Here is a 12,241-nt window from a genome sequence, read left to right as displayed (position 1 = left end):
AAATCGTTGCAGAATATAATCAAACTCCAAATAATTTCATTATATATTAAAGTCTGTCCCCCTCCTGTAGATGCTGCTTTACATAGGCGTGCCAGGTGTGCCTGGGCACACCCTAATCCTGGGGTTGGCAACCTGTCAATGGTGAGCAGGTGACAGGTAAACCACAATCCTTCCTTGCCGACACTCAGAACCTGGACAAGAGAGGCGGCGGGGTTGGAATTTAGTGGAACCGATTTGTATTTTCCTCCTGTAGCAGCTGAAAGTAGGCTTCTCCTCCTCTCCCTTTTGTCAACAGCTGCCACAGGAGGAAAATATAGGGGATCAGTACTAATATATGCCACCCCCACCACCCCTCCTTTCCCTGTTCCTGGTGCCCGGGTCCCCCGTGTACTTCGTTGCTCTTCCTTCCATTGTTTTAGGATGGAGAGCGGGGAAGAGGCCGGTAAGTATGTCAAATGCATATGTGTTGGAGCTTTGGGGTGCACACCCTAATGCAATAGGCTGCGCACACCTATGCTGCTTTATAAATAAAAACCACCTTTCATTTACAACCTTTCTGGGCCAGATTCACGTACAGCTTACGCCGGCGTATCTATTGATACGCCGCATAAGTTACAAGATGCGCCGTCGTATCTATGCGCGGTATTCTTGAACGCAGATACGCCTGAAATCTGGCTTCAGCCGACCGACGTAAGTCTTAGTACGCCGTCGTATCTCGGGTGCATTGTTACGCTGGACGCTAGGGGCGCTTCCGTAGATTTACGCGTCGAATATGTAAATAAGCTAGATACGCCGATTCACGAATGTACTTGCGCCTGCTACGCCCTTTACGTTAGGCTTACGTCCCGCGTAAAGTTACCCCTGCTATATGAGGCGCAGCGTATCTTAGGGAGTAAATTCCACGTGATACTGGGAATGCGCCGTACGATCGGCGCCTCATTTGCATGGGGTCACGGCTCATTTTAATAAAACACGCCCACCTCTTCCACATTTGAATTAGGCGGGCTTACGCCGGCTGATTTACGCTACGCCGCCGCAACTTACGGAGCAAGTGCTTTGTGAATACTGGGGTAGATTCAGGTACATTTGCGCATTTTTTACGGAGGCGCAGGGCAACGTTTTTGCCCTGCGCCCCCGCAAATTTTCTGCGCTGCCCTTGATTCACGGAGCAGTAGCTCCGTAAATTGCGTGGGCGCTCCGGCAAAATGCCCGGCGTAAGCGCGCGCAATTTAAATGATCCCGTAGGGGCGGGAATCATTTAAATTAGGCGCGTTCCTGATGTGCATTGCGGCAAATGACGTAATTTGCTTCAAAGTGAACGTGAATGGCGTCCAGCGCCATTCACGATTCACTTACGCAAACTACGTAAAGTTCAAATTTCACAAGGCGGGAACGACAGGTATACATAACATTGGCTGCCCCTTATGCGAAAACCGCCGTACGCAAACGACGTAAACTGCGTACGCAGGGCTCGCGTAACGTTGTGAATCGGCGTTAGTATGCAATTTGCATACTATACGCTGAGCACGACGGGAACGCCACCTAGCGGCCTGCGTAAGAATGCAGCCTAAGATATGAGGGCATAAGAGCCTAATGCCACGCATATCTTAGGCTTCAGTCGGCGTAACGAGGTTTCTGATTACAGAACACTCGTTACGCCGGGGCAAGTAAGCAATTGCGCTGCGTAACTATGGTTACGCAGGCGCAATTGCTCTTTGAATCCGGGCCAGTGTACTTGCCTGTCTAAGTTGCGGAGGCGTAGGGTAAATAGGATACGCTAAGCCCGCACAAAGATACGCTCTCCTACGTGAATCTGGCCCTGTATGTTTATAGTAGGAACCAATGTACACTTTTTGTAAAGCGCTGCATACATTGGCGGCACCCTATAAGTATCTGAAATAAAGAAATAAATAGTAGCAGACATCAGGCATTTGAAACATGTGTGACAAGTTGTGACAACTCCTCCGTTCTGGCCAAACCTCTGAGTTAATAAAAGCAAGACTGCGAGAGACATTTGGGCCCCGGGGCTTGGGTGACAAGGATCAATACAGTCACCGATCACTTTTGTTCCCGCTGCGATGACACAGAGCGGGTGTCTGGATCCGCGGCGGCCCACGACTTGACAGCTGAGTCACAAGACTCCCCTGCAGCTGCACAGACTATGTTGCCCAACTGCATTTATTTTAGGATTACTAGAATAACAGAGCATCAGCTTACATGATGTGTGCGGGACTTTGAAGGTCGCTCCCCGATTTACAGAGAAAGTTTCAGTTTTTTTTGAAAAATACGTCTCTGCAAATATTTGAACCTGGCATGGCCTCTGCCCAACCAGCTGTATTACAGGAATCCGTCGCCAAGATCATCGGAGCATGCACTATTCACTATTATGTTCCTGCTCACACTATCTCTATATAACGTTACAATATAAACACAGCCAAGGTTCCGAGCATCTCTACCACTTCCATACCGGGGGGCACTTACGCACCTTCCTGCCCAGGCCAATTTTGAGCTTTCAGTGCTGTCGCACTTTGAATGACAATTGCGCGGTCATACAACAATGTACCCAAACAATTTTTTTATCATTTTTTTCCCACAAATAGAGCTTTCTTTTGGTGGTATTTGATCACCTCTGCGATTTTTATTTTTTTGCGCAACAACTAAAAAAAGACCGAAAATTTTGAAAAAAATTAAGGGGCAGATTCACGTAGAGCCGCGTAAAATTGTGCGGGCGTAACGTATCTGATTTACGTTACGCCTACGCAACTTACACGGGCAAGTGCTGTATTCTCAAAGCACTTGCTCCGTAAGTTGCGGCGGCGTAGCGTAAATCGGCCGGCATAAGCCTGCCTAATTCAAATTTGGATCAGGGGGGCGTGTTTTATGCAAAACTACTGTGACCCGACGTGATTGACGTTTTTTCGACACTGATGGACACCGGTGAGGTGGCACTGATGGGCACCGGTGAGGCGGCACTGATGGGCACTCATAGGTGGCACTGATGGGCACTCATAGGTGGCACTGATGGGCACTCATAGGCGGCACTGATGGGCACTCATAGGCGACACTGATGGGCACTCATCAGCGCCACTTATGGGTGGCACTGATGGGTACTTATGGGTGGCACAGATGGGCACTGATAGGTGGGCACTGGGCATTGATGGGCACTGAGGGGTGGCATTGATGGACACTGAGGGGTGGCACTGATGGACACTGAGGGGTGGCACTGATGGCAATGCTGGGCAGTGCCAGTGCCAGTCCCATGTTGTCCAATGTTGCCAGTCATTGGCATCTATTCTCTTTTTTTTTTTTACTGCCCTTTTTTTTTTTTTTTTTACTGCCCTTCCCTGGTGGTCCAGGGTGGGCATCCGAGGGGGGGGCTGCGCTAATGAACAATCAGCGCGAACCCCCCCTGTCAGGAGAGCACAGCGTCTCTCTGCAGGGATGTAGTCCCAAGGGAGGGGGCGAGCAGGCTGACTAACCCCCAGCCAGAACAGGTCGGATGATGGGGGCAAGCTTACTGAGGAGGAACAGGACGTGAGAAATTCAGACAAAGAAAAAAAAACATTTAGAAGGTAAATGGAAGAAAAAGGTACGTGAACCAACAATGCACGAGCTAGAAAATAAAAATCAAACCTTTACAACCCCTTTAAGCTGATTGGGTGATGTACCGCACCATCATCCTGCAGAATTTCTCCGCGTCCAATTTGCTGGCTTACCATCCGCAGCATCCCCCGGCAGGGCCGTCTTAATAGCATCATGGGCCCCTGGGCAAAGTAATGCTCTGGGGCCCCTACAATGATGACAGTGCAGGTAAACAGACATCAAGTAGGTAGGAGGCAGACTTCCTCCCCTTTGCATCTATCACTCTCAGTGCCATCATGGGGGCCCCCAATTTTGGGGCAGCGTGGGCTCAAGGACCAGCTGCTTTGGGGAAAGTGCAGGGGCCCCCCATGCACCTGGGGGCCCTGGACAGTGCCCAGGTGTGCCCTCTCATTAAGACACCCCATCTTTTTTTGGAAACCATTATTTTTCAAGAAGGTGACAATACAATTCTCATTACTGACACTTACCAGCATCCCTGTGCTCTTGTCTATGGCTTTCTTCACTTTGCCGTAGGTGCCTCTGCCCAAAGTCTCCAGAAGCTGAAAGCGGTGTTTGATGCTGTGCGTGTGGTGGTGTTTCCTCACCGGCACCGAACCGCCGACCGGCCCCGAATCTGGGGTTCTGCAAGGGTCAGCCCTGTCCCACGCCGGGGACCTCTCCTCCTCTCTTCTCTGACCCAAATGTCCCTTGGCCACCTTGCTGGACAACATGGCCGCGTCGCAGGAGCCGTCTCCCCCGACGCATGTTACACCTGTCATGGCGTGGTCGTCGTCGGTCTGCAGGATAGTACAGCCTTTTGCTCAAATGATTGTCCAAGCTGGTCAAGACTGTTTTTCCAAAAAAGGCATATTATGGAAATAAATAGTTCAATAACTTAAAATAATAATAATAAATATGCAAAAAAAAAAAAATGTAATGTACTTCTTCCTGCAGATTGTCCGCGAGCTGGCGAGCTTCTTTCTGCCTCTTCTGGGTGTTGGAAAAATGATTAAATTAAAACTTTCCAAAACTTCTTCAAGTTTTGAAGTCTGAATTGTTTTGCGTCTTCTTTTTGCGCTCTCAGATCTTCTTGCAGTTGCTGCTCGGTGCTCTTTTCTTTTTTTAGGGATTGTATTGCTTCTTCTTTCCTATGCTGGAGTTGGATGTTCCAGCCGCAGAGGCTGTGTGTTGTGTGTCAGCTGTGTGAAGTTGCTGGGAGTTCTGAGTTTGCAGACTGGCCTTGCATTCTTCTAGTTGGAGGAGGAGGAGGAGACTTAGGAAGTGGGCAAAGCTTTAGCTGCAGTCTGGTGACTGCAAAGTGACTGACACATCCCAAACCTGAGCCGCTGGGGGGTTGTTATGCAGCCGGTGATGATACATGCTTAGTCTTTACTCACTATTGTTCATTTAAAGCTGAACTCCAGGTATGATCTTTATTGCATAGTTATTTTAGTCCAGCTTGGAGCAATGCCCGTGTACACCATCGCGCCAGCCCAAAAAATATGGGGGCAGATTCACAGAGCAAGTACGCCGGCGTATCTACTGATACGCCGGTGTACTTTCAAATCTCTCGCGTCGTATCTTTAGTTTGATACGACGGCATTTGGGTTCGATCCGACAGGCGTACGCCTTCGGATCTTAGATGCAATACTTCGGCGCCCGCTGGGTGGAGTTTGCGTCGTTTTCAGCGTCGGTTATGCAAATGAGCTATTTCCGACGATCCACGAACGTACGTGCGGTCGTCGCATTCTCTTACGTCGTCTTTAGTCGGCTTTTTCCGGCGTATAGTTAAAGCTGCTATTTTGCGGTGTATAGATAGACTTGCCATGTTAAAGTATGGCCGTCGTTCCCGGGTCCAAATTAGAATTTTTTTTTTTTTTGCGTAAGTCGTCCGTGAATAAGGATGGACGTAAGTCACGTCGAAGTTCTAAAAATGACGTCGTTGCGACGTCATTTCGCGCAAAGCACGGCGGGAAATTTCGATACGGAGCATGCGCAGTTCAAGCGGGGACGCGCTTCATTTAAATGAATCACGCCCCCTACCCGCCCAATTTGAAATACGCGCCGAGAGATACACTGCGTCAACTTAGAGCCAGGTAAGATACGGCGGCGTAGAGTATCTCTGATACGCTGCGCCTGGGCAATTCTCTGTGAATCTGCCCCAGTGTTTTGATACTTTTTTTGCCAATTTTTGGAAAAACAAAAGCAAACAGTGGTCACCACCAGTTTAAACAGGTGGTATACATTTTCTACATATATTTTTTTTTTTATTGCCCCCACTTGTCAGCCTCATTTTTTATTGCCCCCCCCCAGGGCAGGGCACCACTTTGTCAGCCTAATTTTTTACTGTACTGTCCCCAGCCCCAGTACAGCAATGTAATATATCCAGGGCTGTCTTAGGCTGCATTCACATTGTAACACCGCGTATGCGGCGTATTTTGCCGCGATTTGTGTAACTTTTTTTTTTCACAAATCATTTCCATTGCTGTCTATGGCCGAACGCCAATGCCCCCTGAAAAAAAGGGTCCGGGACTTGTTTTCAGGCGGCAGGGGTACGGTGTTTCGGCGTTCGGCGTGAGATGTGAACCATCTCATAGACAGCAATGGAAATTCGCCCCTCCAGCGTATCGAGCGTAGGGCGTTTTGTCGCCTAGCTGTGAATGGAGCCTTAATGAGAGGGCACTCCTGGGCACTGCCTAGGGGCCCCAGCTGCATGGGGGCCCCTGCACTTTCCCCAAAGCAGCTTGTCCTTGAACCCACGCCGCCCCGAAATTGGGGGACCCATGATGGCACTGAGAGTGATAGATACACAGGGGGGGCAGTCTGCCTCCTACCTACTTGATGTCTGTTTACCTGCACTGTTATCATTGTAGGGGCCCCAGAGCATTTCTTTGCCCAGGGGCCCATGATGCTATTAAGACGGCCCTGAATATATCCAGTCTTTCCAACAAATCACAATCATTAAAACTAATAAAACATAACACTGCAAACTTTCATCAGCAGCAACCGAGCGCAGAGAGCGGTCACCATAAACTCCATTAATCCGCCGTAATTAATAGCGGTTGACATATTTGTGATTAGAAGACGTTCCCAAGCCGTTTCCATTCATGGCCAATGTGACGAGCCGGATAGGGTGACTGCAGCCGCTTATCAAGAGCACAACTATTTGGCTGTAAACAGTCTGGGTGAAATATATCTCTGACTCTCTCGCCTTATGCAACGTCGTCCTCCTTACTCATCCCGTACAATATGCGGATCACGCCGGTCCTGGCCGGCCGGCATGCTGGGCCACATATGGAGCTCGATCTGGGAGATGTATTAGAATGGGATGAGCTGGATCCCGATGTCTTGGATATTTCCTGGAATCGCAATACGCAATTAATCAGCCACAACGTTTCAGGATTAACCAGATCCGTGACAAATGAATATGTCCTGTCGGAAAAGCCCAGAATAGTCCTGACTCATTGAAAGCAATAGGAGCAAAAAAATAAATCCTACCGGTACCTGGGTGGTAATCACACAATCGGCAGCTTTCTTCTGATCATCAGTCTATTTTTATATATATTGATCCGCCATAACTTTATGACCACTGACAACTGTGTTGCCAACCTACCAGATTTAAAGGGGTTGTAAAGCTTTGTGTTTTTTCACCTTAATGCATCCACCCGAGCCCCCATTTTACTTACTTGAGCCCCGATATTCCAGGGACTTATTATAGGCTTACCTGTAGCATAAAGTGGTTGTCAAGGGTTGACAACCACTTTAACCGCTTGCTGACCGCCGCACGCTGATGTACGTTGGCAGAATGGTACGGCTGCGCATATTGGCGTACATGTAAGTCCCCTTTAATATGTGCAGCCGTGGGCCGTGCACACCGCTGACGGCGCGCTCGCGACCCGGTCGGGTACTCCGTGACAGCGCCTACGGGACCCACGGACCCGATCGCCGCCGGTGTATCGCGATCGTGTCACAGAGCTGAAGAACGGGGAGAGGTGAGTGTAAACAAACCTTCCCCGTGCTTCCTAGTCAGACTGTCACTGATCGTCTGTTCCCTGTCATAGGGAATGACGATCAGTGATGCCACACGCCAAGCCACGCCCCCACACAGTAAGAATCACTCCCTTAGGGCACACTTGATCCCTTCAGCGCCCCCTACAGGTTAACCCCTTCACTGCCAGTGTCATTTACACAGTAATCAGTGCATTTTTATAGCACTGATCGTTGTATAAATGACAATGGTTCCAAAATAGTGTCAGAAGTGTCCGATGTGTCCGCCATAATGTCGCAGTCACGATAAAAATCGCTGATCGCCGCCATTACTAGTAAAAATAATAAAAATGCCATAAAACTATCCCCTATTTTGTAGACGCTATAACTTTTGCGCAAACCAATCAATAAACCCTTTTTGCGATTTTTTTTTTAACCAAAAATAGAAGAATACCTAGCGGCCTAAACTGAGGGGAAAAAAAAAACGTTTTTTTTTATATCTTTTTTGGGGATATTTATTATAACAAAAAGTAAAAAATAGAGCAGAGGTGATCAAATACCACCAAAAGAAATCTCTATTTGTGGGAAAAAAGGACGCCAATTTTGTTTGGGAGCCACGTCGCACGACCGCGCAATTGTCAGTTAAAGCGATGCAGTGCCGAATCGCAAAAAGGGGCCTGGTCCTTTAGCAACGAAATGGTCCGGGGCTTAAGTGGTTAAAGGATCTGCTTCCAAGCCTTTCCGAGTGAAGCTGACCGGTCTACGAGTATTTCTGAGTCTCTCCGGCGCCCCCCACCCACCTGTGGCCACATGCGGTATTGCATGCCATAGAAGTCAATGTGGAACGAATTATCTTAGTTTCCATTGACTTCTATGGGGAAACTCGCTTTGATATGCGAGTGCTTTGGATTACAAGCTCGTAATCCAAGGCTCTGCTGTACAGGATGACAACGCTGCAGCGATTTCAATGACGTACGAACATGAGCAAAACAAAACTGTGTTTTGGAGGACAATCTGTCCATCTATGGCCCACCAAACACACCTTTTTCCACCTCTAACGCTACAGAAATGTGCACGGAATGTTTTCACATCAAACACGGAATGTTGGTATGCGCCGTGTTATGTACGAGGCGTACAAAACGTTTCATAACATACAGAATGAATGAAATGTGCTTCCAGCCTAAACACAGCCAATAAGAAGATATACAAAGGATGAAGTCACCGCGTTGCTTCTGCGGCACAAAAATGCATCCGACCCCCCCCCCCGTCGCGTAAATTCCCATTCCATTGTTAACGAGGCCTTCAGCAATTACAACCATTTAGGTCTCGGACGGGAGAATTAATTCCCGCTAATATTTCGGATAATTCTGGGACCTGTTGGGGGATTTTCTTAACCGCAAAATACCTTCTCCTTTGTGAGAGGCTTTGCTGCTGTCGGCGTGTCTGCGATACGCGGACAGCTGTGGGCCGCAGAGATAAAAGGTGAGTCAGGGAGAGGCTGAGCGAGGTGCCTATTGAGTCACACAGCTGGGTGCTGAACGCTGTCTGTAGCCCCCGGGGGGCTTTACATGGAATTCCAAATCCCTTTCACACTATAGAAGAAAGTGCCCATTGTAGCCGCACAAGACAGCTGTTCCCGTTATGGATCGAGAGTCAGGACCAACGTATGCAAAATGTAAACCCAATCACTAAAATCATTTTACCTACTTGCCTATTGGGCATAGTGGCGGCTGGTACTTAAATTTTTTGGGCGGGGCACAAACAAACTTAAAAAAAAAAAAACACATCAATTACAGCCACTGTGCCCATCAAATGCAGCTACTGTGCCCATCAGTTGCCACCACTGTGCCTATCAAACGCAACCACTGTGCCATCAAACGCTGCCTCTGTATCCATCAAACTCAGCCACTGTACCCATCAAACGCAGCCACTATGCCATCAAATGCAGCCACTGTGCCCATCAGACGCAGCCACTATGCCATCAAATGCAGCCACTGTACCCATCAAACGCAGCCACTGTGCCCATCAAACGCAGCCACTGTGCCCATCAAATGCAGCCTCTGTGTCCATCAAATGCAGGCACTATGCCATCAAATGCAGCCACTGTGCCCATCAAAGGCAGCCACTGTGCCATCAAACGCAGCCACTGTGCCCATCAAAGGCAGCCACTGTGCCCATCAAACGCAGCCACTGTGCCCATCAAACGCAGCCACTGTGCCCATCAAACGCAGCCACTGTGCCCATCAAATGCAGCCTCTGTGTCCATCAAATGCAGCCACTGTGTCATCAAAGGCAGCCAATGTGCCCATCAAAGGCAGCCACTGTGCCATCAAACGCAGCCACTGTCCCATCAAAGGCAGCCACTGTCCCATCAAATGCAGCCACTGTGCCAATCAAACGCAGTCACTGTGCCCATCAATTGCCATCATTGTGCTATCAAACGCAGCCACTGTGCCATCAAACGTAGTCAATGTGCCCGTCAAACGCAGCCACTGTGCCCTTTAAACGCAGCCACTGTGCTCTTCAAACGCAGACACTGTGCCCATCAAACGCAGCCACTGTACCCATCAAACGCAGCCACTGTGCCCATAAATTGCCACCACTGTGCCATCAAACGCAGCCACTGTGCCATCAAATGCAGCCACTATACCCATCAATTGCCACCACTGTGCCATCAAACGCAGCTACTGTACCCATCAAAATGCAGCCACTGTGCCCATCAAAACGCAGCCACTGTGCCCATCAAATGCATTGTTTATTGTTAAGAGATCATGTAAGGACCCCAGGTTAATGAAGACTTTGTGGGGGAGCATCTCTGTGGTTGAGTCATTGCCATAGAAACATTTGTAAAGGGGAGGAGTTAGTAAAATGATGACGCCCATGGGGGGGCGCCAGAAATATTTCTGCACCCGGGCGCCTGTGACCCTAGGATCGGCCCTGCCTCTGTACATTGTTGGGTTATTTGGGAATTTACAATATGAACATCAACGTTCCGGTAGCGGCAACATGATTGATTCCGTCTTCAGGGAAAGAGCCGGAATTCGAACTACGGGAATGTAAGGAATTCATAGAGATTTAAATGGGGATTTCCAGATATCATGAAAGTTTAAAGGGCCGTTCCTCTCTAATCTGATATTTCAGAATTTTGGACACATGGTACAGTTAGATCCTCCAACATCTTCTGTCACTCCGGGATTCCAGTGGCAAGATCTAAACCAGTGGTCTCCAAACTGCAGCCCGGGGGCCGGATGTGGCGCTCTGCCTTTAACTGGCTCTTGGGGTACTATTTCACCAACTGACACCAACGATGGACTAGTACTGTTCCACCTACTAACACAATCAATGAGGCACTATTCTTCTCATTGATATGAACAATGGGGCAATATTCCTTCCATCAAAAACAATGATGGGGCATTTTCTACTCCCACTGTCCACCGTCCGGCCCCCCTAAAGCCTGAAGGGCAGTGAACTGGGCCTTTGCCTAGAAAGTTTGGAAACCCCTGTGTCATGGATATGCAATAGTCTGGCAGCTTACCTGTTTCCATCTGTCCATTAGAGGCCTGACTCTGTTCTGGTTCCCTTTTTATCACTTCCTCTTCCTGTATGGCCCCACCCAGGCCATCCCAGGAAGTCTATATTAACTGTTGCACTACAGGCCTGCAGTGCTGTTCAACAGTGTTGTTTGCTTAAGTTCCTGTCTGCAGTGTGCTACGATTACCTTCCTGTGTACCATTTTTGGCTCGTCCCTGACTTCTCCTGTTTGCCTGTGCCCTTGACCTTTTGCCTGTCCCTCGGTTACCCTAGTCTGCCTGTTGCCCTCACCTCGGCTTACCCATCACTACCATTTGTCCTGCTTGTTGCTTCCCCTCTCTCTCTGCGGAGCGTGACCTAGGGGATCCCAGGGGTCGCGACCTGGATCCAGCTGCGGCGAAGGCCACCCTCACCACTAGAGGCTCTGGTGAACACAAAGCTGGGTCTTAGACTCCGCGCCCTGGGCGATCTTGGGTTCACGCTTCCTCTCTGATAGCAGCAGTCGGCTATAGGGTTCACTACCCAGTGGTGCATCCCTGACCCTAACGGGGTGCACTTGTCACCTGGCCACAGGTGACCTGACACCCTGATCTATACTATAAACCTAAAACCAAAAAGGTCATATATTGCAGCTTACCAATCATTAGATGTGGCGGCTGCATTCATTTTCTTTTCTTAGGCTCCCCCCCCCCCCCTTCTGTATTCATCTGGTCAGTAACACACCTCCTGTATTAGAGAGCCCCCAATCTGGATGAAGAAGCACAGGGGACACTTTTAAACAGCAGCATTGTCAGTCTTGGGGGAAGTGGGGTGTTAGCTGTACTAGCAGATTTAACCACGTTACGACCGCCCACAGTACATACAGTCATGGCCGAAATTGCTGGCACCCCTGTTTTTTTTTTTTTTTTGCAGAAAATCAAGTATTTCACACAGAAAAGTGTATTCCCTTTGTGTGTATTGGAACAAAACCAAAAAAGGGAGGGGAAAAAAAGCAAATTGGACATAACGTCACACAAAACTCCAAAAATGGTCTGGCCAAAATTCTTGGCACCCTTTCAAAATTGTGGATAAATAAGATTGTTTCAAGCATGTGATGCTCCTTTAAACTCACCTGGGGCAAGTAACAGGTGTGGGTGCCAAC

The 12,241-nt window shown here is 48.9% G+C and overlaps 1 protein-coding gene across 1 annotated transcript in view; it reads right to left on the bottom strand.

Moving 5' to 3' along the window:
• LOC120945048 (NUAK family SNF1-like kinase 1) overlaps positions 1-4,827 on the bottom strand; it is a 73,362-nt gene extending 68,535 nt beyond the window's left edge. Inside the window, exon 1 of the mRNA XM_040358891.1 lies at positions 4,071-4,827. Within this exon, the coding sequence (XP_040214825.1) occupies positions 4,071-4,361 (291 nt within the window). The 5' untranslated portion in view covers positions 4,362-4,827. The remainder of the gene's footprint in view (positions 1-4,070) is intronic.
• Positions 4,828-12,241: the final 7,414 nt, after the last annotated feature.

This window comes from Rana temporaria, chromosome 7 (assembly GCF_905171775.1).
Source record: "Rana temporaria chromosome 7, aRanTem1.1, whole genome shotgun sequence".
Classification (NCBI taxonomy): Eukaryota; Metazoa; Chordata; class Amphibia; order Anura; family Ranidae; genus Rana; species Rana temporaria.
Note: the sequence above shows the minus strand (reverse complement) of the source record. Positions and strands in the feature narration are given on the sequence as shown.